We start from the raw sequence: 27,984 nt of genomic DNA on the forward strand, positions 1-27,984 counted from the left end.
CCTTTCAAAGGCTAAAAACTCATCTGCACTCTTTGCCGAGGCTTGTCAGCCCTTTGCCTAAAGAGAAGCTCTTCATGTACTTAGTCGTCTCTGATCATGCCCTCAGTGCTGTCCTCTTAGCTGAAAGAGACGGCATCCAGCTCCCGGTGTATTTCATAAGCCATGTTTTGAGAAACGCGGAGCTTCGGTACCCCATGGTTGAGAAATTCGGCCTTGCCCTTTACATGGCCATCAAGAAGCTTAAACCTTACTTCTTGGCGCATGCGGTAGAGGTCTATACTGGGGACTTGTTATTCATCGCCCGCAAATCTCTACATAAAGCCCACATTTTATAATTTTTTGACAAATTTGCCCTTTTTATAATTTTAACCGAAGATAAATTTTTCGCACTAAAAAAATGTGGAGCAGCACCGGATCGCCGAGGATCACCGGAGAATCGCCGTCGTCATCGGAAAACGAGGTTCGTAACGCATCGTAAGGACGAAATGGTGGCTGGCGCCTAGCCAAAAGGCCATGCCGTGGTTGTGGCGCCTAGCCAGGACGCCGCCACCGTGGTCACGGCGCCTGGTGGAGAAGCCTCGACCATGGTAGTGGCGCGTGGCCAGGACGCCGAAGCCACGGCCGGAGCGCCTGGCCAGGACGCCGCCACCATGGCGGCGGCGTCCTGACCAGGCGCTCCGGCCGTGGCTCCGGCGTCCTGGCCAGGCGCCACTAGGGGAATATATATATATATATATATATATATATATTTTTTTTTTTTTTTTTGATTTTTTAATTTAATCCCCTTTTTTTTTTTTTTTTTGTTTTTGTTTTTTTTTTATTTGTTTGTTTGTTTTTATTTTTGTTTGTTTTTCTTTTTTTTTTTTTTTTTTTTAATTTAATCCCCTTTTTTTTTTTTTTTTTTTGTTTTATTTTGTTTTATTTTGTTTTGTATTTGTTTATTTTTTTTTATTATGGTTTTTTTTGTTTGTTTATTTATGTTTGATAAATTTGAAATGAAATGTGTGTTATTATTTTGTTTTTTAAATGTATTATGCGTTAAATATAAAAATGATATTTAGAAATTTAAAATTTAGAAATTGCGTTTGTGATAATTTTGTGTTAAGTGTATTAATTTAATCTTAATGTAATTATATTTATACGTTATATGTTATTGTTACAGGATTATGGTGGAGACGGAAATGATTACAGTGGGATTTTTGTACATGATGGCCTGTTCGAAGATGCTCAACAAGCGATTGATTGGGCAAAACAGGTTGCAATTAGATCAGGCTTTTGTTTAGTAGTAGCAACTCATAAATCTCAACGGGATGGTAGAATGGATGGTAGAATGGATGCTTTGTACCATGCTCGCGTGCAACAGTGGAACAATTTAATTGCCATGTAGTTTTTGTTGATGTACACCTACCTTTTACTATGAGGCCTTGTATTGTCAATACTATGTCATTTCTATGTGTTCATTTTTAAAAGATAATGTTTCATTTTAAAAACTAACAACAATAATTTCACAATATTACAAACTAAAAAGATAATATTGAATTTTAAAAACTAAGAACAATAATTTCAAATATTACAAACTAAAAAGATAATGTCTAATTTCAAATATCAGTAATCCCTCTGTGACGCCCACTGCCACTGCTCAAGAGTCCGTTCCAGATCGTCAATAACAGCTCTGCCTGATGCACTCGTCATGCAGTCCCTTTCCTCAAAAAGTCGGTGTCCCAACTGCATAATCTTGCCCATCCACTACACAAAACAAAAAACATGAAACGACGTATTATACATATATATATTAAAATAAGAGAACAACAAATAAAAGATGAGACGTACCGCATAAGAGGCAGTGGCAGGTGGCACATCGTCATCATCTGCGTCGTCGATGTCTTTGATCAACCTCGGGTGCGAGTGCCGGATGTACCATTCCATGTAGTGCTGGTCACACATGGCAGTCACCCCACTTGGCGGCCGCTGCAGCTCCGCCGTCCATAGGCGGGCAACCATCGGAAACTGCTCCCACATGGATATCATGTTTGCCGGCCATTGGACGACGTACTCCTTCGACGACGCAGATCGTACTGCCTTACTGGGCCATGCCGGTGGAGGTGGGACAACTTGGACAAATCCAAGCTGGCGAAGACAGCGCTGCGGCATGTACGCCTCTACGATCTCGCGATACTGAATCAGTCCGGTGTAGAGGGTCCTGGGTACCCTATTACTAGGGTTCTGGCCGAAAGGCATCCAGTTCACCTGCACATTATTTAAAATCAGTAACAGTCATAAAATAAAGCATCAGATTGTAAAAGTAGAAATAATTTAATCACTGTACCTCTAAGGGGGACATCCTGTCAAGCGATAACCGTATGGAGCGCAGGCGGTCAACGGACTTCTTCTCGACACGCGGACTCCACGCACAGGCACGTGGCTGGCCATCACCAATGGGAACCGGGTCGCGGTGTGGTCGAAACGCAGGAAAATACTCATATATCCAGGTCCGTTGGGTGTTGGAGAAGTTGAGAAATTACATCGGCCCAAGTGTTCAGCCATCGGCCATCGTCAGCGATTGTGAGGGAGGTCTCTTTGCCCCTATAGCGGAGCTGTTTCCGGAGTCGAGCCATTTACTGTGCACATGGCACATCAACAACTGCGTGAAAGTCAAAGCCTACAACCTTTTCAACAAGAACTTAGATTCAGCAGAGAGATTGGTAAATGGTAAGTGGCGGAAGACAGTCAACCGTGAACAGGAGGAATTGGAGCAGTTTCGTTCGATGTTTGACCAAGTGTCCTCCAGCCACCCTTCAATCATTCGTAGTGCTACCCACGTACTTCATGACATGTTCAACTCGTCGTGCTTGGATCATGAGGAACCTGAGGGGGTCGAGCGACCACGGGGCCGACAACCACGGCGGGAAAGGAGTGCGTTTGAGTACATTCGTGGTCGTGGTCGTGGTCGTGGCCGTGGTCGTACATCGTCATCAAGTGGTAGTCAAACTTCTTCGTCGGTGAATATGCCCGGCACCGGTACGGTACTTTAGTTTAATTTACTTTTTAGAGTGTTTGTTTAGTTTTCTGCTGACTTGTTAATTGTGTTTTTTGATGTGTGCAACAGGTAGAATGGACATTGAACATTTTCCATATAAAGACAGGATCCCTAACATCATGATGCCGTTCCTCGACGGGTGGAATGATGTGGTTGCAGATGGTAACTGCGGATTTCGGGTTGTGGCTGATGTGTTTCAGATGGGTGAAGACAACTACGGTTTAGTGCGTCAGTTGATGTACAGTGAAATCGCCTCAAACCGAGTTGTTTATCGCCACGTGTACGGACAGGACTTGGATAGGTCTCTGCAGCGTATCCGGTGGGGAGGAGGACGTTGCGGTCAAAATCATTGGTTCGACGCGCCACTTGATCTCTTCGCCGTTGCAAACATCTACAAGTGTGCAGTGATGCATTTCGGCCTTGGTTTGCATGGTGGAGCTTACTATCCATGTACCACGGTTCTGCCTTGGTGTTCGCGTGAGACCGTCACCAGACCGGTAAGAGAGGTTGCTATTGGATTTCTGGGGCCGTCATACAGACATTTCATCCGACTGGACCTGTCACCCGATTTTCCGGTCCCACCGATCATACCAACGTGGTACACCATTCGTACAGCAAGCGTAGAGGGCTGGGATGCGCTATATCATGACCGGGTGCAGCAGTGGAACAATCTAGTTGCCTTTTCTATGTGACCTTCTATTGTTATTGCTATGTTTTCCCCATTTATTTAATTTTCGGATTCTAATTTTCGTATTTAGTTTTCCCATTTAAATGTGAACTTGTATTTAATTTTCGTATGCCCACTAATTATAAGAATAGATAATGTTAACTTTTACAAACAACTAGGAAAATGTTATATAAATGCACTGCCGACATATCAATAATCTCTCTGTGACGCCCACTGCCACTGCTCAAGGGCCCGTTCCAGTTCATCAATAACAGCTCTGCCTGTTGCAGTCGTCATGTTGCCCGTTCCAGATCTACTAACAAATCTACCATCTCTACCCTTACGCACGTCTACCCTACGCGTCTCATACACATCATCAAGCCTCTGACTGAATGGACCGTAATCATCATATGGTCCACTCTGATCGTCCACATCCTCATCTGCATCCTCCTCCTCCTCCTCATCACCATCATCATCTTCATCATCCTCAGAATAGTGCACCCGTTCTCTACGAGCCGAGGCCGAAATACCACGGGATCTAACGTGTCTGGGCCCCGAGCTCTCCATTGAGTTGATCGTACTTCTCATAATGTCCATACTCTTCCCAGCCCCAGAACGAAAATACGATGCCTAACACAAAATAACAAAACATGTAATATGCAATATAAAATGTAATATAAACAATACATAGGAACATAAAATTAAAAATTAAAACCAGAAACAATTTTTTTTTTAAAAAAAAAATAGAACATAAAATTAAAACAAATAAAAAAACAAAATTTAAAAAAAAAAAGGGAACATACAATTTAAAAAAATTAAAAACAAATTTTTTAAAAAAAAAAAATTTCGAAAATAAAATTTAAAATTAAAAAAAAACAAAAAAAAATTAAAAAAAAAAAAAAAAAGGAGGAGGCGCCTAGGCAAGACGCCCGTACGGTGGTGGCGGCGCCTAGCCCAGACGCCACCACCACGGCCGTGGCGCCTAGCCTATCCGCCGCCGCCGTGGTAGTGGCGTCTGGGCTAGGCGCCGCCTCCACCGTATGGGCGTCCTGCCTAGGCGCCTCCTCCGTGGTGGTGGCGTCTCGCCTTGGCGCCCCACCGTCGCCGGAGGTTTTTTTTTTTAAAAAAAAAATTACCTTCTCGCCGGCAAACCGCCTTCCGCCCACCGCCGGAGCCGCCACTTCCTTGCCGGGCCGCCTCGACATAGCTCGGGAAATAATTTAGAAAGAGAAAGTGGAAGTGGAGAGTAGAGAGAGAAATTGTGTTTTTTAGTTTGAGGGCAAAAGTGTCATTTCACTCTTATTTTGTGGGCTTTATGTAGGAATTTGCGGGCGATGTTTAACAGTTCACCTATACTGACCAACCGATCAAACGGCCACTCACAACCTTGGAGTCTTCTGGACGAATGCTCAAATGGGCGATTGAAATGCAAGGATTAGAAATCACTTACGAACCAAGGAAGGCAATAAAGGGACAAGCATTCGCTGACTTTATTGTCGAAATGACAAGGCCGGTTGTTCCGGACAATACAGACCAGGTTTGGAAAGTGTATGTGGATGGGAGCTCCACTGTGAACGGCTGTGGTGCGGGGATTATCTGTCAATCTCCTGAAGGAGATAAGTACAAATACGCACTACGGTTCAAGTTTCAGGTCTCTAATAATGAGGCCGAGTATGAGGCCCTGCTGGCCGGCATCCGGTATTGCAAGGCGGCAGGGGCGAAGAAGATATCCGCCTGCTCTGATTCTCAACTGGTCGTACTCCAGGTTAATGGAACGTACGAGGCCACTCATCCGGCCATGATAAAATATTTGCAGGCGGTCAAGAGTGAAGTTGGGTCACTTGAAGAATTTCATCTAACTCAGGTGCCCAGGTATTCAAACAATCAGGCGGATGCTCTGTCCAAGTTGGCATCATCCGCCTCCTGTGAAACGCCTCGGTCAGTTTTCTGGGAGGTCATGGAAAAAAGAAGTATATCTGAGGAAGACCCCATTGGAATTCTTGACCGAAGCTCAACCTGGATGGATAGCATCCGGGCCTATCTTGCAGACGGCACGCTCCCAGACTCACCACGGGAGGCGACTGTTCTAAAAAAACGAGCAGCTAACTTCAAGTTGCGACAAGGAGATCTCTTCAGGGCTGGCTTTTTGAAACCCCTGTTGAAGTGTGTTACCCCTGAAAAGGGGAAGGAAGTCCTCGAAGAGTTGCATTCGGGATTCTGCGCCTCCCATATAGGCGGCAGATCCCTCGCGACCAAGGCCAGGCGGCTTTACTTTTGGCCAACTCTGGAGTCGGATGCCATGGAAATGGTGAAAAAATGTGACAAGTGCCAAAAGTTTGGCAAGCTCATCCATCGTCCGGCTACAGACCTGACGGCCATCCACAGCCCAATACCCTTTGCCAAATGGGGCATGGACATTCTGGGGCCATATACAACTGCACCAGGCGGCAAGCGCTATATATTGGTGGCTGTGGATTACTTTACCAAGTGGGTAGAGGCTGAGGCAGTCAAAAACATCAAGACTAAAGACGTCATTTCCTTTATTTGGAGGAACATAATCACTCGTTTCGGGGTGCCCATGTCTATGGTTTTTGACAATGGTCCTCAATTTGAGACGCCTCAACTCAAGACTTGGCTGGGAGACCAGGGGGTCTCAAGCTTCTTCGCATCAGTCGGCCGGCCGCAAGCAAACGGCCAGGTCGAAGCCTTCAACAAGTTAATCTCAGACGAGATTAAAAAGAAAATTGAGCGGGCTGGTGGCCTTTGGGCGGATGAATTACCACACGTCCTTTGGTCCATCAAAACGACTGTAAAAGGGGCAACATGAGAAACCCCATTCCTAATGGTGTATGGTGCAGAAGTTGTTCTGCCCATTGAGCACTATGAGCCGACCCTTCGAATCATGTTGTATGATGAAGAGGCGAATTGGGAGGCCATGCCCCTAGCATTGGACTCACTTCCAGAGCGCAGGGGCAATGCTGCCTTGCGTCATGAGATATACCGTCTGAGAATGACTCGGGCATACAACAAAAGAGTACACAAGCGTCCTCTCAAAGTGGGGGACTTTGTGCTACGGAAAATGAAGGCAGTCGGTAGGGCGAACGAACAGGGAAAGCTAACCCCAAATTGGGAAGGCCCCTACCGAATCTATGAGGAAGTAAGAGACGGCACCTACCGCCTGGAAGACCCATACGGCAGGCAGCTGCCCAGAACTTGGAATGTAGACAACTTGAAAAAGTACTACTTCTAAGTACGAATGTAAACCTCAATTTTGTAAATCTCACGTATTGTTAATGAGAATATGCCTTCATTTCCCAACTTATCTTTTTATTTAAGCTCTTAGTGTCGCCTGTATACAATACAGACGGCTAATACGTTTGTAGAGCGTTTGTCTCAACCGCAGACGCTCCAATCATTCTGAAGGAACCGATTGTTTTAGAACAGTCGTTCCTACGAAATTCATCAAGTTTACACCAACACTTGACGAATATTTACGTAACCATTTAAGAAGCCTAAGGCCAGATAAAATCATGATGAGGCCCATGGCCGGATGTTAATAAACAAAAAGAGACCGAATGGTCACAGTCTGCTCCAACATGAGTATGACCGTCTGCTCCAACATGAGTCAGATAACCGGCGACGTCCATTTGGGCGAATTCGTCGAGGAGAAGCATCTCCCATTTGGGTGGAAAATTGCTCTACGAATATATCAAGCGGCCCTACCGAATGCTAAGGCAGCATTCGCAGTCGTTTGTTTTAATCGAAAGTGAAATCTAATAGACCTGAATTTTCTATCTAGCGCAGTTCAGAAATGGTCACTGTTTCATAAGTAGAGGCTAAGCGAGGCATAAAGACGGATGCGCCTGTTATTGCTCAGGGGAAAAACAGGCGGAATATTTACAAGCTAAGTTAACTACTTAGCACTTATTGAGGCTATTGGCCGGATGACGCCTGATCCTTGCCTATGGGGCAAGACAGGCGGACAATTATTTTTAAGAGAAAATTGGTTAAGTTACAAACTTAGCATTTTATCTCAAAGAGGCCTATGGCCGGAGGCGCTTGTTTTTGCTTATGGGGCAGAACAGGCGGAGGTTTACCCTTAGCAAATTAGCTAAGTTGGAAATTTGAGTTAGTTCGAGCCAATGGCCAAATGAACACTTATGTTTGCCAATTCTGGATGGACGTCTGCCGCGTGGTTTGGGGCAATCACCATAGTGATTGATTGACTTAGAAACCATGCATACTCTTCTAAGTATCAAAAATTTCTAAGTCAATCAATCCAATAAACCGAAACCACTCGACATCCGTCCAGGGGCAAGAACATTCGCATGGTATACAGGTTATAATACTTAGCCAAAAACATGCAATGAAAAATAAAAATTCAAGCAGTTCAAAGGACAAAATATGGATAACTTCAGCCAAATGGCCGAATGATTCAAATTAAAAAAGACCAATCGCCACCTGACGATTGGTTAAGATTGTCATCTGGCAAAGCCAGAAAGATTGTCAAATTTCCTGACCCCTCGGTCGGTAAAGATACAAATACTCGGCACGCAGGCCGGAAAAGAAAAGTACATGGCCATTCGGCCGCAGAAAAGCATAAAAGCTTAAGTGATCAGGGGAAAGCCTCTTCAGTGGCAGCCGGCCTGTCGTCCTTCGGCTGCTCTTCATCCTTTTTCTCTTGCTCCTCCGCCAGATCCTCCTCCTCGCCACCAGAGGACGACTCCCCGGAAGAGTCGGACCCAGAACTTTCCTCGGCCTCAGCATTCTCAACCTTTTCAATAAGGCGAGCGTCGAATGCTTTGCTGGCTTCGTCAAATTTGGATTTCCAAATCTGATAGTCCGAGTTCGGCTGTACAGCCGCCCAAGTGTCCCGCATGATGGCTTCATAATCGCTCATCATTTGCTTAACAAGAGCCTCTCTCTCTTGATCAGCCACGGACTCAAACTTGGACTTCAGCTGATGCTCCTGGTTGCTGAGGCGCTGCTCCAGGCGGCCCACCTTCTGCTTGGCTTTCTCGGCCTCTTCTTTGGCATCTTGAAGAGGCTCGAGCTTCTCCTTAAGAGTTGTAATCTCTTTCTTAAGGGAAGTGATGCGCAGACGGGCCGAGTCCAGGTCCTTCTTCACCTGCATATTGGCTTCCGCCTGCGAATACATCATATCAAGCGTCAGATACTCATTCTGAGCAATATAAAATTGAGCTCGATCCAAGGCGGACTCGACCCGAGCTTTAGCGACTGTTACCTCTTTGGATTTCTCCTTGAGGGGTTGCTTGGGCCCTTGGACGCGCAGCATGGCCTGCAAAAGAACCGAATGGTTAAAACCAGGCGGAAAAAGAAATAATACTTAGCAAAAAAAAAAAAAAAATTGAGCTAAGACTCATACCTCGCAGAGGTTCCCCAAGATGCCATCCAAGTCAAGGGTGCCGACTTCTCTGACATACGCCTTGTCGTCAGGATCAACCGCCCTCAGCATGGACTTGGCCATCTAGACTACAGTCGGCCTCTGCACAGGAACTGAGAAGGAGAGAAAGTTAGAAAAATAACTCAAGTACATCTAAATGGAAGAACAATAGAGGCGAATGGATTTTACCGTCGTCCTTCTGTTCCTCCTCTCTCCCCAGGCTCCTCTTCTCTCCTGCTGAGCCGACAGCAGGGGTGGGTTGCTTAAAGCCACCCTTCGATGCCCTCTAGGCATCCGGTTTGCTGATCTCCTTTTCAGCTTCGAGAGAAGAGGCGTCTGGGCCCTTCTTGGGCTTATGAGCAATGTGCTTCCGGCCGCCCTTGCCGGATGCGCTCACATCACCCGCCCTAGTCTTTTGGATTTTAGGGTCGGATGGTTTTGAAGGAGATTTGGAAGGCGCACCCTACATCAACACAAGATAAACGCAAGTTAGAAATCATTCGGGCAAATTTAATATTGGTCAGAAATGAAAGTATAACAATTTTCTACCTTGGAGGTGCCGCCAGTTTTCTGCTCGTCCACTTTGGTGTGAGTGGTTACTTCTGCCCTGTTTAGGACATTCGACCTGTATCGAGCAGCAGATACAGCCGGCTTCCTTGTGGCCGAGAGCTTTTCCATTGCTTTGTCTGCAAAAATGAACAAGTGATTAGCGTCATTAAACAAGTACTGAAAAGCAAAAGTAAATTGCATATAAAACAGACGGCCGACTACCTCTCGGCATCTCAGAACTTAGCCCACAGGCGACTAAGAATGTCCCTTCTTCAAACCACTTGTACAAAGGGAGATAGCATTGAGGGGTGACCTCCTTGTCCCTCTCATCATTCGTCCACACGGACACGGTAAACAACCCCGCGTCCATGATCTCCTCCTTTGCCCGCCTGGGAATAGGCGACAATGCGCTCTTGCCTGCTAGGAGAGGTGGATCCTTATTCCACCTGTTATACTTTTGGTTCAGGCGGCTGTCGGCAGACTTGACTATGTAAAACTTAGTCCTCCAGTCTTTCCACTTGTTCTCTTTGCCAACAACCATCATGTACCCCTTGCAAGTGGTCAAGGTGTACCAGCCTTCACCGCCCCTAGCAGGCGCCCTGCTCAGATAGTGCATGTGGGCGAACGCTTAAAAGCTCGCCTCCACCTGCAGCATCTCACAGGCGGCAACGTACCCCAGAATATTAATCCAGGAGTTGGGTACAAGTTGCCAGATACCCAGTTGGTATCCGTCCAAAATCCTCTCCACGGCCGGATGGAGAGGGAAGCGGAGGCCAGCCTGGAAGGCCGCTTCATAGCAGCCGAATGCTTTGTCTTGATAGCTGGCCAGGCTCGGTCGGGTTATGGTGTCGCCCTCGTTAGGGACCGACAAAGTGTAGCCATAGCCTAGGACGACCTTGCGCCTAAAATTGGCAAGGCCGGATGCCATGGCGCTCCGCCTGCCTGGCGGAACATGCTGATAGTAGGAGGTTTCTCCAAGCGCCTGGAAGCACTCGGCTCGGCCCAAATTTCCCCCCTATCCACTGTCAGGGACTCTCTGGCAGAATCTATGTTTGATCTAGCCTCCTCTGAAGTTACGGAGGCATTCTCTGTAGAAGATGACGAGGCCGACTCGTCACCAGAGCTCTCATCAGAGCTAGGGGACCGCCGACTGGTGCCAGCAGGGTCCTCCCCTAGACTCTCTTCCGGCGCCTGTCCAGAAGGCCCGGGTTGATATTCTTCATCCGCCTCCCCCAGGATTCCATCACTGGGAGTTCCACTAGATGTGGGCGAATGGTAATAAGTGGGGGTAGGAGGAAGATAGGAAGGGCTGTCAGGGTGTTCCGACACTCACTTCAAGGCACTCTTATTGAGCCGTCTGAAAAAACAGTCGACCCATCCGAATGGTAGAAAACTCCATCGGAGCTACACTGCCTTGCTGTTCTTTTGATTCTGGCCATAGTGTCCTGCACAGACACGGAAACGGTCGGATTTGGAGAAGTTCTCAAAGCAGGGTCTTTGGCCAAGCATTCGGCACTGCTAGTTCTAGATTCAGCCGTCCCCGGTGACCGGCTGATCACTATCCTACGCCGTGCCGCATGCAATTGGGGAGCCATTTTTTCGAAAACAAAGAAAAAATGAAGAGTAAAAAGAAAATACAGGTGTTACCTTTAGAAGAAGGGAGAAAGACACCTGGTTGACTAAAGAACGGTCGGACTGGTAGCCGAGTGTCGGATGCTTGAAAAACGCTTAGGGAATTTTGAGATTCTTTAAGTCAAAAAGTCCAAGATTCTCCAGAGATTCGCCAAGGTGTGAATCCAAGAGGGGGGGGGGTCAAACCTTACTATTTATAGGGGGGTAAAACCCTAATTTTTTCCCTCCAGTAAATTTTTGAATCTGACCACTCAGATACTAACACCTGTCACAGGAGTCACGTGCAATGCACGTGACCCCTGTGAGGGGCAAATGATTTGGGTATTTTATACCCGGCCAGGTGGCCCAATCAGAAAGTGTCACGTGTCCTCCGTATAGGTGCCATTTGGACCTATGGAATGATGACACGTGGAGGGTGGACTCTTCTCCGTCCTACGTGGACTGAAGGTCCAGTAGGGACCATTCAGGTGGCGACACGTGTCACACAAAAAGTGCTTCAAAATCCTCTGGGCACAGTGACACGTGTCACTCAGGCATTGGCCCTAGGATGGCGGCCTTCTAAGGCCCAAATCCCGAGGCGCCGCAAAACGGCATGACCTAATTACTAGGTCACCAGATCCTAGGAAGGCACACTTTTCAAAAGGACCCTATAAATAGGGACATTATGTCATTTATGACAGAGAGAGAATTTTTGACACGCAATACGAGACAATACGTCACTTATCTCACTTTACATGAGCTTGGAATCCAAGCAGATAACTTTACTTCCGCACATTTTATTTCCGAACGTTTGCTGACTTAATCTTCGGAGGCGGACCCCTAACCATTCGGAGGTCCGTTTGCTTTGCAGGTACAGGCGTCCTCAGTTGAATCCAGTTTCAGTGTTGTAACTCTCCCGAGGGACAAAAAACCCCGAAACAATAATAGTTGTAATTTTTGGAAGCAACTCAACTTCAAAATTAAGGAAGAGAACTGGTAGTGATGGATTCAGAAATAATATCGAGTGTTAATGTGTTATCACATTACATTGTTTTTTATTTTGAAGTGGGATCAAGTGACCCTAATTCTTGTACGTGACTCCAATCTTACATATACTAAAGAAATCGGTTGAAACAATAGGGAAAAAAATGACATACAACTACTTAGAACTTGATTAGTTCATCTTATTTTTACTTATCTGGACTTATCTGATCTGATCTAAACTTATCTGACCAAACTTTGACCTTTTAAGTGTACGATGATTTAAAAAGAAAAATGTATTTCCTCCGTCCCATAATACATAAAACGTTGGACTTTTTTTCACTATTCATGCTATAGGTTTGACTATAGTTTTTTTTTGCTAACATAATAAAAATATATATTATCACAAAATATGTTGTTAGATAGGTTATAATATAATGTTGAAAATAATTTTTTATTAATATTTAATTATATAAAAATAAAATCAAACTAGTGCATTGCATATGTGTGTGCAATGTTTGACAGTGTCATGTATTATGGGATAGAGGCCCGGGAGTATCAATTAAGATCTTGTTAGATTCGTAATAATGTGTATTTTATTAATATGTAATTTTCATAAATTTTTTCATTACAAAATTAAAAATATTTAGCGATAAAAACTACACATATAAAACGATGATCTACTGAACTTATTTTTTCTGAAATAAATAAAAATAAGTTGAACTAAACAAGGCTTTACCCAGTTAATTAACTCAATCCTAACCTCAATCATGGTACAAAAACAAACAAATAGAATTGGAATCTGTTCACTTCAGCTTAATTTCAGTTCACTTTATTTCAGTTCCTAATTCTCTGCTCTCATAAAAAATCTATACTATGTACTAAAGTAATCACCAGAGTTATCCCTTAAGTACACATGTCACATTCACAATAAAAATTTTCCCGCCCAAATATTTTTTAGCTTTTTTTTTTTAAATTTCTTTTTTTCCCTTAAAAAATAACATGATAAAAAAAATTTAATGAAAAAAAACTTACAATAATTTATAAAATATTTTAAATAATGTATCTAACATGAGAATTTTAAGGATAGACATGATATGAATTCAAATTCAAAAATAAAAAATGTTGCATATAAGCCATTTCATTTAAACTAACTCCATTTTAATTGAATTTTATTAATTAATTTATTTATTTTAATTTTCAAGTCTTATTATTATAAATCCGTGCATTTGCACGGGGATAAAACTAGTTCAATTCAATAAATCAGAACAGATCCTTAATGGGATGTCTGCTTTTAGTCTTTCACATGCTTTTCTTAATTGCCCAAAACCTTTTGACTCGTAGCTTTTGGAAACACTTGACCTCTTTGGTGCCTCTATTATACGTACGTATGATCTACTCCCAGGCTTTTCAATAATTCTACAGTACCTTAAAAATAAATGACGAAAGAGAAATAAAGTTTGAGAAAGTTTGTGTTACTATTTTGATGATTTATGATTTAATAAAAAAAATAAAAAATTATGAATTATGTCCATATATCTAAAGTTATGATCAGTGAAAAATCTCGTGAATCCAATTACAGCCAAAAAAATCATCTTTTCTTGCATAAATATACCTATAGTAGTTATTATCTGGACAAAGACCACGTCTAAGGTTATGAATAACATTTACTTGCCTGCACGTCAACCAATTAAGCTGCGTTGAATGGAACTCCATTATGTTAGAGCAAATTTAACCCCTATTCATCTATTCATTCAATCACATTTTTCTTTTTCTTCGGCAAAATTAGTATAGTGTACTTGTACGTATTTAATTCGATAGATTTTACATACTTTGTAATTTCATATGCGTAATTTTTTTTGTACATAATAAAACTATACAACATTCAGTTGATCATATGTAAAGATGACTTGGTCCAACATGAAAAAAGCACTATACAAGTATATGAGTAAGGCACCATTTGTTTCAAAAAAAAAAAAAAAGTATATTATACTAGAGAGAAAGAGGAATGTAATTTAGGAACGGATGGAGTAAGGCATTATTTTAGGGAAAAACACAATAAGGCACGCACAAAAAGGTATATCCAGCTCTTGTATTTGGGTACTTTCAATTAGCCTAGGTATGCTCTTTAATTATAAACATCTCTTAGTCGAAAAAAAAAAAAACAAAAAATTGTTTTCATGAACGGATCTTGGAGTCAATTCTCATAATTTTGACTGTGGCCAAAAAATTAATAACTACTCGGTATTATTTTAATTTTAAGGTACTATTTAAAAATAAAAAACAATAAATATACTCACAAACTCAAGCATAAACTTTTTTTATTTGTAATTTTTTTTTTTTTACTTTATGTTTTTAACATATAGTTATGGAATATTAGAATTCCATTCGAAATTCCGAACACCAGGGCGGTAATGGAGGACAAAAGGGGGCCATATGCCAAATTGGCAAATTGCCAATTCCTTTTAAAAATTTCCAAAGTTTTATGAGTAAATTAATATTATTGCATCTCTAAAAGGGCCCGATTATAATCATTTGGTCGTTTAGCAATTGTTTTTACAAAAAATTATTACTCCGTATTATTGTTTTATTGGGAATGTGCAAATGTACCACTCTATGTAGCACAGAGGATCTGATCTCAAAAGTTAAGATTTTATGATCATCTTATTATCATTTCTCTTCTTTATAATTCTATCAATAAAATATTCCTTAGAAGTATATCTTACTGTATTTTAGTACTCCTGATGTCTTACAAGATGACAAGTTAGATCATAATCAAAGCTAACTTCTGAAAATGGTAGGGCATTCATCACCCTTTTAACTATGAGTTCACAAATCACAAGCTTAAGTCCTCCTATTTACATACATGTATTGAATTTATGTTTGTTTTATTCTCAATTTATAATTTTTTTTTGGTGTTAAAAGTACTATTAATATAGAAATGCATAACAAATTCATTTTATTTTTGCTCCAACACATATGAGATCATAGGTTCAATTATATAAGTGTTAACGATGACAAATAATAATAGTATGATACTAGTGACACGTTGACACGATGCCTCATCAATTGCCAAATAAGTGTGAAATAACGGTGACACGTGAGGGGTGATATAGACTTGGGATGAACTAATTCTTAGTAGTGAAGTTTATAGGGCCAGGCCATTTAACCAACTAATGTTCTTGAATGAGCAAGAAGCCTATAGCTCAGTGGAGCTAAGCTTCATTCCCGTGGTAGTGACCCGGGTTTGAGGCTCATATTCCCCCTCCCCTGTGGGTAATACCCCCTTGATATTCCTGTGATAGGAAATTAAGGTGGGGCCCACCCCTTACCCCTAAAAAAAAAAAAAAAAAAAAAAAAAAAAAAAAAAAAAACTAATGTTCTTGAATTCAACCTAACAGCCACAAACATACTATCTAAATGTATTCATTTATTTACTCAGCTGATTTATTTCCCTTCAATTTCAATTTATGGCACGTACAACAGAGTCAATTTCTGGCACGAGTAAAGTATAGTTAATAACAATCATAATTGCACTGAGATACAAATAATGCAAACAGGAGAATCCAATCACAAGAAAGGAAAAAGTCATATTGCCATTTTGGTCATATTAAGGAAACTAATTAATTTGGTTAATGCATTGTTGATTGAGGTGGTTTATGATATACAAGTATGTTATCCAAAACAGTCTTAGGTAATTTAATGTCACATCACCTCAAGCTTCCAATCCTTTATATAGAGTATAAAGTTTTTTAGTTTGACATACAACTTTGACAATTAATAATATCTCTGTTTTTTTATTAATTGTAATAAATAAATTTTTTATGTTTCATAAATTGTATCCTTTTATTTATTATAATTAATAAAAAACGAATATAATATACATATATATATATATATTTATTTATTTTAGTAAGTACTTGGTAGAAGTTGTATAAACTTTGAAAATACATATTAAGAATAATTTACCAAAATTTTACGTTATATTACTCAGTAGGACGAGGGGTGGGTATATGTAGTATAGAGGTGTTAATTCGAATGATCGGATCAGATTTATTTTTAAAGTTGAGTCATGCTAAATTATTGTGTCGACACGAGTTGATGTTAAAATCGGATATTTTTCAAGTTGGTTCTTAGTCAAGTCGGGTGTGGTTTTGACACCATTCATGCATACATATGCTCATGACACATCATAAACATGTTGAAAAAAATCATATGAAATTACGGAGTAGTTTTTTCCATAGCATTATCTATATTTATACCCATCATTTACCCCTACTGTCTTCTCAACAAGCAAATAGGTCAAATTAAAAGTTGATACAGGTGAAATCTAATTGTACATATTTTTGGTACAACCTATTCTATTTTAAGTTTTCAATTTTGTTTATGAGATTCACTTATTTTGAATAATTATAACAATTAACAAACAAACTAACATATATTCCGTATTTAATACAATATCGTATGATTTACAAGAGTATTCCGCATATATTCCGCATATATATGATGGACAGGGTAGAACCGATTATATCATTATACAATACATTGAAAATAGGGTGAAATTGAAAGTCATGGGAAAACGACGTCAAGTGTTAGTACCTCAAATTTAAAAATTTGAACAAAAATCCTGCAGATTCCAAACAGAGTTGGTGTCCCTATTCTCTCTCATCTGCCGTCTGCTCCCAACAAGGTGTAGTAGTAGCAGACGAACTTCTTTGCCCAGCAAACATATCCTTCCTTCTTTCCTTACTAAATTTATTCACATAATTCAACTCTCGTGACTATCACTTCTTTTTCCCTCCTTTCTTTACCTTCATTTTTTTCCCTTTAATTTATTTTTATTTTCTCTCTCCTCCGGCGTTCAAAGATCCCTCATTTTCTCTCTCATTTCACCAAAGGTCGACGCTTTTCTTCAATTTCTTGCTTCTTCAATCCTTTTTCGGTAATGGGTACTTTTAATTTGATCTTCCCAATTTTTAATTTTATGTACATTTGCTTTAATTCAATTACATAGTTTTCTTATATCTATCATTTGTTTTATTTTATTTTTTTGCAAAAGATCTGTTCTTTCGCCCATTCTTGTTTTAGATTTGCTGTATTTTTCTGGGTTTTGGTTGATGATTTTTGCATAATCTATTGCCACATTTTCTGGGTTTGTTTTACTATTTTTTTTTTTTTCAAAGATAAAAAATTTTAATTTTTTGTGGGGTTCTTTCCTCTTTCTGATTAATGGGTTTGGTTTTAAACCCAGCTGAATTTTTTGTCCGGCAATTAAACCCATATATTATTTTGTCTTTGCTAGCTTTAATTTTTAATATTTTTTCCACGTTGATTGTTGTTGATTCATGAAGTTTCTTTTGTCAATTTATCATGTCTTATTCTGGGCTACTGTGTTAATTGGGGTTTTGTGGTCCATGCAATGAACAATTGAACTTGAACTAATTGCTTATTTGTTTGTGTGAGTTTGATTTTATGCCTTAACATATGATATGATGCACAGAATGTATCATTTCATATAGCCCTTTTATGTGGATGGTCCAATTCTGTGAGGTTATTTGGGTCCAATTTGTTGTAGGGTGTTATTGTATTTCTTACTGATTAAGTTGACTTTGTGCGTCCCCCAGAATTATGATATTCTCTGTGATTGTGATCCTTTTAATGTGAGTGTGCCCCATTAATGTGAATGTTAATCAATACTGATTTTGCTCAGCTTGCATTAGTTTTTCTGTCATTTTGAGATATTGGTGTTTATGATGTTCGGGGTGTGTCATAAATTGCAGTCTGGCAAGGGTTTGGGTGAGGTGAGGCTTGTGGAGCCCTCGAATGTTTGGAATTTGATAGTGAAATGACAATGGATCGAACACCCAATACGTCTCACAGTTCGAGATTCTCTTCCATTAGTGCTAATGGAAATGGATCTCCTTCCCACTCGAGTGCCTTTTCCAATGGAGATGACTATGACAGTGATGGTACAACAAACTTTGCTCCACCGTAAGTTTCTATTTACTTTGCGACTTTTTATAATTGTATTGTATATTGTATTTTATAATGACATAGTTTTGCGTTATATTGGGCTTTATACTGGTTAGTGGATAGTCTAAATTGTCTGAAGTCTTGAATGTAAAAAGTCAATCATGTAGGATTATGCTGTTTGAGCTTGTGTGCTCAACTCACATTTGGGGAGACTGCACACTTCCTTGCATCAAAGTAAAGAATTGAAGTGTTATATCTACCTTAACTAAGTTTCAGACTAGATCCTGTGGAAGTTGGCTCCATTTTTCATGCTAAGCTACTCTCTGATACCATAGGTTAATTGTATGCTTCAGTGAAGGTATAGGTATCAATCCAAATTATGATTGTGGTTTTACTATTTTCCTAATTGATTGAGCTTCAATCATCCCTGTTAATCCTCTATAAGTCATCTCCAGACTCATTTTTAAGAGATTACTCTCCCTAGGGCCTCGTTGTTCGTCCCTATCTAATTATGTGCTCTCTAAATCAATTTTGTTATACCCTGATTATGTTAACATGAGGAGCATGATATCTAACTTTGTATAGAGTCATAATGAATCCTTTTTTGGGCGTATTTGCTTCATGTTCATGCAATCTTGATTTGTATGTTAATACTGATGAAACATAATTGCAACTTTTTCTGATAGAGAATTTACAAGTATTAGTGTAGTTGTGTGTGACACTATTTGAATGCAAACAAATAATTTGGAAGTCAATAAAATCTTTAGAATGGTAGGTTTTCTCTCCATCAATGCTTAGTATGGCATAAACCTTGAATCACTTTACAACAATTTAAATTGATATTTCTCTTGCCTGAGTAACATGCCTTATAAGTGTTCTATATTCATGTGGACTCTTCGAGTTTCTGTAAATCTTTGAGTGAATTATCAGTGACTTCTGGGTTTTGGTTTTGAATATATTGACAGTACACCAATGACACTGTCGATGTCCATTCCAGCTGAACTTGCAGGGGCAATTCCCTTGATCAACAAATTTCAGGTGAGAAATTATCTTCAAAGTGAAGTGCAACATATTCATTCTTCACAATAATTATACATGAAATTAAATCTAGTTCTGTTTATATTTCTTGTATTCTCATATTGTGAAGCATGGTTTTTAGGTGGAGGGTTTTTTAAGAGCAATGCAGAAACAGATTCAGTCCTCTGGAAGACGTGGCTTTTTCTCCAAGAAATCCTCTGGTCCTCAGAATAGGGAGAAGTTCTCTTTTGAGGATATGCTTTGTTTCCAGAAGGTAATCTACCAGCCTTACTATATTTTTACTCTCCCTGTTACATATGTACTCAGTTCAAACAATATTTTGACAGGATCCGATTCCAACTTCCTTGCTTAAAATCAGTAGTGATTTGGTGACTCGTGCTACAAAGCTGTTTCAAACAATTTTGAAGTACATGGGAGTTGATTCTTCAGATAGAGTAACTCCAACAAGTTTAGATGAAAGAATAGAACTGGTTGGTAAACTGTTTAAGCATACCTTGAAGCGTTCGGAGCTTAGGGATGAGCTTTTTGTACAAATCTCAAAGCAAACCAGGAACAATCCAGACAGGTGCTAAATTTTCGTACAAAATGCTACTTCTCATGGACACTATATTTAATTATTTATGGTATTTATTTGCTGTTCTTTTCTTGTCTTGAATTATTCTTTGATGACAGACAGTTTTTGATCAAAGCATGGGAGCTCATGTACTTATGTGCATCTTCGATGCCTCCGAGCAAGGAAATTGGTGCATATCTCTCCGAATATGTTCACAATGTTGCATATGGTGCAAATGTAGACCCTGACATTCAGTTGCTTGCTCAAAACACTTTGAATGCTTTAAAACGTTCCATTAAGGCTGGACCTAGGCAAATTATTCCTGGACGAGAAGAGATAGAAGCTCTTTTAACTGGTAAAAAGCTTACAACAATTGTGTTCTTCTTGGATGAAACCTTTGAAGAAATCACCTATGACATGTCAACAACTGTAGCAGATGCGGTTGAGGTATGCCATTATGTTAATGTATTTAAATTTATCCATGCAATAGTGTGAAATTACATATTTGGGAGAAAGTCTACACCAGCCTTCATGAATGCTGTGTATATTGTAGGGTGTTAGCAATGTTAACTGGGCAATAGGTTGTTTCTGTGTTGTTCACAAGCTGCCAATATATAAAATACTTCAATGCTGGTTGCTACGGATTACTAAGAATTTGTTAATTGGTTCTTTGCTAGTATGGTGGTAAAACCTGAGGTGTTTCTGTCTTGTTCACAAGCTTTAGGGTCACTTGCTCTCCCCGATCACCCCCGTCCCCGCTCTTTTTTTTTCAATGGAACCTCAGTTTGATTGCTGGACTTGCTTGTTATAATTTATTTTAAATTTCTTAGGTTTCAGAAAGAGGAATGATACAGGATGGATTTAGAATGCAATTTTTGTAAACACCCTTGGGGTCATTTGCAAGTACTTCATCAGTTCATCTTGCTTTGTTCGATGAATGAAATTATCAAGCAATTTCTTCACCTGGCCATCTTCCTCATGCTTTGTTTTCCCAACTTCACCTAATATTTGTTTTTCACTTGTACAGAATAAAATCGTTTGCTTATTTGCTCCTTTTTTTTCGTCAAGACAAAAGGTGGTTTAAAAAATTGACCTACCTCCATGACTTTATTCGTTTGTATGACTTATTTTCATAGCATATTATGAATGCAAGGCTGCTTAGCTTGAGATAAAAAATTTAGCAGCAATGAAGGTTGTAGCAAACCTTCCCATTCCATACATTGCTTACTTGCTTGTAGAGTTTGTGTTCAGCATACTGCTCATGCTCTTCAAGCAGTTTTGAGGACTAGGGAAGTAGGGATCATGGGTATTTTTCCTGTATTGCACATGTTATCACTAGAAAGATATGTAATGAAACCCTTTCCTGACCTGTCAGAGTCCAATCCCCCCCCCCCCCTGCAGTGAAAAACTTTGATGATATTTGTTAAGTCTGCTCCATTTTCGGGTTTGGTTTGCTCGCGTGATTTGTTGTTCTTGGCGAAGACTGAGGAATTGCTTAATTCTAATTTCTATTTGTTAGAACATGCAGATTCCAAATTTTTACGGAGTATTTCTTATGAATGTTGCTGCGACTAGCATTATCCTTACCATATTCACAATTTGATTACATTCGTTAAGTCTACCTCATTGTCGGAATTAGTTCTTTTGCGTATTGTATTATTCTTGGTGAAAAATAAAGAATTGCTTAATTCTAAATTCTATTTGTTAGAATTTGTGTGTTCCAATTTTTTAGTTCTTATGAATGTTGCTGCCACTAACATTATCCTTGCCATATTCAGGAACTTGCAGGAATCATCAAACTCTCTACATACTCTAGCTTTAGTTTGTTTGAGTTTCGCAAAGTTGTTCCAGGTTCTAAATCAAGTGATACTGGAACTGGTATATATTTTGATCCTAGTGATAGCCTTAAATAATTTATTCTTTTCTTAGATGCTGACTTTGCATTTCCATTGCATTGTCACAGAGGAGTATATTGGGTTAGATGAAAACAAATACATTGGCGATCTCCTTGCGGATTTCAAAGCAGCAAAAGAGCGTAGTAGAGGGGAAATCTTGCATTGCAAGTTGGTTTTCAAAAAAAAGCTGTTTCGGGAGTCTGATGAAGCTGTGACTGACCCAATGTTTATGCAGTTGTCGTATGTTCAAGTATGTGACTTGCATCTATCATAAATGTTCAAGCTTCTGATAAATGGTTATCAAGTTGTACTTTGAATACTTATAGAAAGTCTATCGAATTTTTGTGCTGCAGTTGCAACATGATTATATATTGGGTAACTACCCTGTCGGAAGAGATGATGCTGCACAGTTGTCTGCTCTGCAGATATTGGTTGAGATTGGATTTGTTAGTCACCCCGAGTTGTGCACGTGAGTATATCATGTTTGATGGTTGTGAACTTGCTACCCAGCCCTAATTCCCAGATATACTTGAAGTTCTTAATAATTATTTCTCTTAGGATGAGAATGTTATATGTATTTAGCAAAGCATTGACAGTTTGGTGGGTGTGTATGCAGTGATTGGACTTCACTTTTAGAGAGATTTTTACCAAGACAAATTGCAATAACCCGTGCAAAGCAGGACTGGGAGGTGGATATTATTTCTCGATATCACTTGATGGTAAGAGTCAAGACTTTGAAATTAATTTTTTTTTATCAAGAAATAAACCCTATTTCCATGGTTCAAAAAAGGGGTAAATAGTACTGTAGTTTTAGCCGCTGTGATTTCAAACTATCATTGACTTTAAAAGCTCAAGTCCTCTTCCGTTTGGTTCGGACTCTGTTTCTTTGGACTCGCACACTCAAAAGACAACCACACATTCATACATGTACACATTTATTAATGTTTGCACCAAAGAAGAATATTTATACTTATTTAATGTTGAAAATTTGCAAGTCTTTGATCACTATGGTAGAATTTAGTTATCTTTCATATTGCATAAAACTTAGAATGTCAATGTTATTTGTTATATGGTGCTGAACGCTTACATTCTTGTAACGTTGTTTGAAAACATTATTTGATTCTACTGTAAGTTGGAATCGATTTATTAATAAAGGGTCACAAGAGTAAATTCCATGTTAGATGCAATTAAAATTCAAGTGCTGTGTTTTTTACAGGATAAGTTGTCCAAGGAAGATGCCAGGCAACAGTTTTTAAGGATCTTGAGACTGCTTCCCTATGGCAATTCTGTATTTTTTAGTGTCCGCAAGATTGATGATCCCATTGGCCTTTTACCCGGGAAGGTCATCTTAGGAATCAACAAGCGTGGGGTATGTCGTATGCTCTAAAAGAAATAACTTTATATGGTCTTGGCCATTTTTTTTGATGTCCTAACACTCAACATATCAATTCTTGTTACTCCTACAGGTTCATTTTTTCCGGCCAGTTCCTAAAGAGTATTTGCATTCAGCGGAGCTGAGAGATATTATGCAGTTTGGTAGCAGCAACACTGCTGTGTTCTTCAAAATGAGGGTTGCTGGTGTTCTCCACATCTTCCAGTTTGAAACTAAGCAGGTTACACATCTCCTCTTATTTGGTGGTTGATAGTTGATTTGGATTTTTACTGTGCACTAAGATTTACACACAATCCAGGGTGAAGAAATATGTGTTGCTCTTCAAACGCACATAAACGATGTAATGTTGCGACGCTATTCTAAAGCAAGAACTGTTGCCAACAATGCAACAAATGGAGAAGCTCCCAACAGTTCTAAGCCTCCTGCTGCTACTCCGACTGCCGAAGCTTATGAGAAGCAACTTCAAGATTTGTACAACTCTATTGAAGAATCTCAAAAGCATATTGATCAAGTATGTGATTCCACCCACTTCTTCTTTGTTGTATATATTCTGCTTCAAAGTTTGAGGTATTTTGATAGATTTAACAGGTACCATCTATTACATGTAGTTGTGAAAAAAATATATGGGGATAGTGAAAGGATGAAGCAGTGCTTTCGTTTATGCATTTGGCTTTGTTTGCTAGAAAATCTGGATGGAAGCTTTAAGCTCCAAAAGCTGTAGAAAAGTCACAGAACTTGAAGTTACTGAAATATGGAAATTAAATTATGTGTTTTGGTAGAAATGTTGCTGTACGTTAGATAATATGGTTTATTAATTTATTTTTTAAAGTGTGACAAGGAATCACTAACTTAAAGTTGAAGGATATGATTGACACTAATCAATGTGCTTGTTTATTTCAGTTATCAGGAGAGTTAAAAGAAAAACAAAAGGTAGAGGAGAATTTGCAAGAAGAGTTGAGTGCCTTGAAAGAATCCTTAAAGATTGAGAGGCGTAATGTGGGAAAGATGACAGCTGAACGTGACAGGCTGAGCTCCTTATACGATGAAAAGGAAGCTGCACTTCAGGTATGCAGTATGCTTCCTTTCTGTTTAACTACCTGCAGCTATGATGTACTTTTCCTGTTTCATTTTTATGATATAATTTGTACTGTCCAGTCAGCAGTGATGGAGAAAAATAGCCTGGAATTGAAATTAGCAAAGCTCAACGATACATTATCTGAGCAAAATGCGCAGCAGGACTTGCCAGGGACAAATAATCAGGTAAATAGGACACTTTAATTGCACTTATTCATAGCTTCTTGCATTACGTGCATATCAATAACCGATCATGTTTAAGCAGGATTTGTGTAAAATACAAGATGAGTTGAGAGTGCGAAGTGAAGAATTGCATCGTGCTGAACTAACAGTCAAGAGACTTGTAGAAGAGAAGTTATCGATGGAACAAAATATTCGAAGGCTTGAAAGGAAACATACAGAAGAGGTAACACTATTCCTTTGGTTTTGGTTCTTATTTTCGTGCTCTTAGACATTAGATACTTAGTCATACAGAGGAAGTAACACTATGCCTCTGATTTTGGTTCTTCATTTGTTCTTGTTGGATATTAAATATTAAGTCATATTGCTGCTTGATTTCAGAATGAGAACGTTGGGAAAGATTTTGAGAAAGAACGACAAATCTTGAAGCTTCAAATCTCTGAACTTGAGAAGAGATTGGAGGGGATGAAAAATGATTTAGAGATCGCCGAATCAAAACTTGAAGCCAAAGAGTCTGATCTGTCTGTCTTACAAAATAATCTGAGAGAGCTAGAGGAACTCAGGGAAATGAAAGCGGTAATATATCTTAATCTGTTGAAATTATTAATAAGTTACCTCTACATGTTCTAAGGTCTCCTTCCTCATTGCATAATTTTGTTCAGTTGTGAGATGTGTAATGCCTTGAAGCTGTATATTATTGCTTTCTTGTAGGATATTGATAGAAAAAATGAGCAAACTGCTGCTATCCTGAAAATGCAAGCTGCACAATTGTCCGAGTTGGAAGTGCTGTATAAGGAAGAACAAGCAGCGAGGAAGAGATATTTTAACATGATTGAAGGTGTTTATTTAATGTTAATAGACATCAATTACACTCTTGTGATAAGAGTTAATATTGATATGTATTGACTTGTCATTTTACTTTGTACAGACATGAAAGGCAAGATTAGAGTCTATTGTCGTGTAAGGCCACTAAGTGGTAAAGAAAAGACTGATAATGAAAGGAGCATTGTCATAAGCTCAGACGAATTTACAGTTGAACATCCATGGAAAGATGAAAAGGCAAAGCAACATATTTATGATCATGTTTTTGATGGAAGTGCGACCCAAGACGATGTTTTCGAGGATACCAGGGTAAGTAATGATTAGTAAATGTACCTTTTATGTTAAGTGTTTTTTCATTCTTTTACAGTGTATATTGTTTTCTTTGAATACATGTTTTCGTTTATTTTAAGAAAGAGTGAGTTTATGTAATCTCATGTGTCTGTAGTCTTCTGGTGATTCAGCATGCTAGTCTTAAAGTAACACAACATGCTATCAAGTGTTGACTATATGAATTTCTAATTTTATGCAGTATTTAGTGCAATCTGCTGTGGATGGATTTAATGTTTGCATATTTGCCTATGGTCAAACTGGTTCCGGAAAGACATATACCATATATGGAACAGAAAGTGAACCTGGACTTACCCCACGTGCCACGTCGGAACTTTTTAAAATCTTGAAAAGAGACAACAAGAAGTTCTCATTTTCATTGAAGGTATCCATCTTGCTTTGCTGTATTTATCATTACTATTTTAAAAGTATTAGTTAATGTCTGAAAATATTGTCAATCTATCTGAAAAATTTTCAGCCAATACTAAGGTTAATAATAAATATTGTGTAGGCCTACATGTTGGAGCTGTATCAAGATACATTAATGGATCTTCTAGTACCTAAAAATGCAAAGCGATTGAAACTAGACATCAAGAAAGATTCGAAGGTAATTGTGTTTAGAGAATACTGCACTAGCGCACATTCCCTTGTTTTACTCATTTCTTGTTGTTACTTTTGTTGTATGTCATATATGGTTTTATTGTTACTTGACTATAAAAAGTCTTTGTAACTTAATGTATTAAAACTGTTTTGGTACTGATAGTTTCAACATTGGTGTAGGGGATGGTAAATGTTGAAAATGTGACTGTTGTACATGTCTCTACATACGAGGATTTGAGAAGTCTTATTCAGAAAGGATCTGAGCAAAGACATATATCAGGAACCCATATGAATGAGCAAAGTTCAAGATCTCATCTTATACTTTCAATTATCATTGAAAGTACTAATCTTCAAACGCAATCTGTATCTAGAGGAAAGGTAATGACATCACCTAAGAACATACAAGTATTTATTTTACATGTGTGAGTTTTATAGCGTATTAGTGGTGAAAATTGCAAGGGATTTTCCTCCAGCTAACTTTGACTGTATTGCTGTTTCTACTTCTATATTTCGTATATAATTTGTTAATGTTTAGTTCAACCATTGCAGTTAAGTTTTGTTGATCTTGCTGGATCTGAACGAGTGAAGAAGTCAGGATCTGCAGGTAGTCAATTGAAAGAGGCTCAAAGCATCAACAAGTCACTTTCGGCTCTTGGTGATGTTATTAGTGCATTATCAACCGGCGGGCAGCATATACCATACAGAAATCACAAATTAACAATGTTGATGAGTGATTCTCTTGGTGGCAATGCGAAGACACTGATGTTTGTTAATGTGTCTCCTGCTGAATCGAATTTAGATGAGACCTACAACTCCCTAACGTATGTTCCACCTTTACATGATATGTTTTTGCTCCTTTTGATTATGTCTTCTGAATCACATAATAGAAAATAATTTTAAAAAAAAAAAAAAGATCTTTGGTGTGATTTTTGTATAAACTTTAGCATCAACCAATGATTTAGAAGCTGTACTACTAAAAATATAGGAGACTTCAGACTTGTCCTTGACATGCTATAGCTAAACTGACGTGTCATTTGATTTTCATATGTTTAATTTTCATCTATGCTTCAACTCCAGGTATGCATCTAGAGTTCGATCCATTGTAAATGATCCGAACAAAAATGTTTCCTCAAAAGAAGTTGCTAGGCTGAAGAAGCTCGTTGCTTATTGGAAGGAGCAAGCAGGTAGAAGAGGGGATGACGAAGATCTTGAGGAGATCCAAGATGAAAGACCAACACCAAGAGATAAATCTGATGGCCGTCATTCCATGTAAGTTGTATATCTTGTTACCTTGAAGATGGACGAGTCAATTTTCCTGAGCCGGGGATACCTTGGTTGAGCTTTAGGAATGCCTTGTGTTCCTCTATTGTGGTTGTCTGACAGAGTAGTTGTAGATTCATGATGCCATTGAACCATCTTGCTCTAGGTTTCATGTATGTCAGTCTCTTCCACTTTCAGGGCTTTGGTGGTTATGCGATGATCATCGAACTGTATAGGCAGAAATATGAAATTTGTGTATATTTTTTGTTACTCTTCTTACATTAACATTTATTATTTAATCTCGCCTTTATTGTAATGGTTAGGTCTTTTTAACAGTAGGGAAGCCTTTGCTTTCTGTCTCGATGTTATTCGGGAGTTTTACAGTTAGGAAGATTAGGAGGTAGTTTATACCTATATTTCCTGGCAAACCAAGGTTTTCCTTGTTTGTCTATTTTTAGATCTTGGGGAATTTTCATTTCCCTTTATGAATGATATGACGTTCGTGTCGAACGTTCAATCAAAGATGTATGAATGTTTTGTACATATACTTGACCAGTATCATTTTCATCTTTGCTTTCGTTTTCAATATTTACGAAATATTTGTACTTTATTTTTATGTT

The 27,984-nt window shown here is 39.2% G+C and overlaps 2 protein-coding genes across 2 annotated transcripts; one reads left to right on the forward strand and one right to left on the reverse strand.

Annotated features, from left to right (window-relative positions):
* Positions 1 to 1,568: 1,568 nt before the first annotated feature.
* Positions 1,569 to 2,486, reverse strand: LOC110724198. The gene is made up of 3 exons (XM_021903608.1): positions 2,327 to 2,486; positions 1,831 to 2,247; positions 1,569 to 1,746 (listed from the first exon to the last, which is right to left on the reverse strand). The coding sequence occupies exons 1-3, from the start codon at positions 2,339 to 2,341 to the stop codon at positions 1,606 to 1,608; spliced, it is 573 nt and encodes a 190-aa protein (XP_021759300.1). The 5' UTR covers positions 2,342 to 2,486; the 3' UTR covers positions 1,569 to 1,605.
* Positions 2,487 to 16,814: 14,328 nt separating this feature from the next.
* On the forward strand, positions 16,815 to 27,952 carry LOC110724207 (kinesin-like protein KIN-14E). The gene is made up of 24 exons (XM_021903618.1): positions 16,815 to 17,191; positions 18,030 to 18,240; positions 19,188 to 19,260; positions 19,382 to 19,513; positions 19,587 to 19,825; positions 19,933 to 20,260; positions 21,592 to 21,691; positions 21,777 to 21,958; positions 22,062 to 22,177; positions 22,325 to 22,427; positions 22,925 to 23,077; positions 23,175 to 23,321; positions 23,400 to 23,612; positions 24,002 to 24,166; positions 24,257 to 24,361; positions 24,441 to 24,581; positions 24,737 to 24,931; positions 25,067 to 25,193; positions 25,284 to 25,486; positions 25,707 to 25,889; positions 26,016 to 26,111; positions 26,285 to 26,482; positions 26,654 to 26,925; positions 27,182 to 27,952. The coding sequence occupies exons 2-24, from the start codon at positions 18,095 to 18,097 to the stop codon at positions 27,375 to 27,377; spliced, it is 3,813 nt and encodes a 1,270-aa protein (XP_021759310.1). The 5' UTR covers positions 16,815 to 17,191; positions 18,030 to 18,094; the 3' UTR covers positions 27,378 to 27,952.
* Positions 27,953 to 27,984: the final 32 nt, after the last annotated feature.

Source organism: Chenopodium quinoa, unplaced genomic scaffold (genome assembly GCF_001683475.1).
Source record: "Chenopodium quinoa cultivar QQ74 unplaced genomic scaffold, ASM168347v1, whole genome shotgun sequence".
Classification (NCBI taxonomy): domain Eukaryota; kingdom Viridiplantae; phylum Streptophyta; class Magnoliopsida; order Caryophyllales; family Amaranthaceae; genus Chenopodium; species Chenopodium quinoa.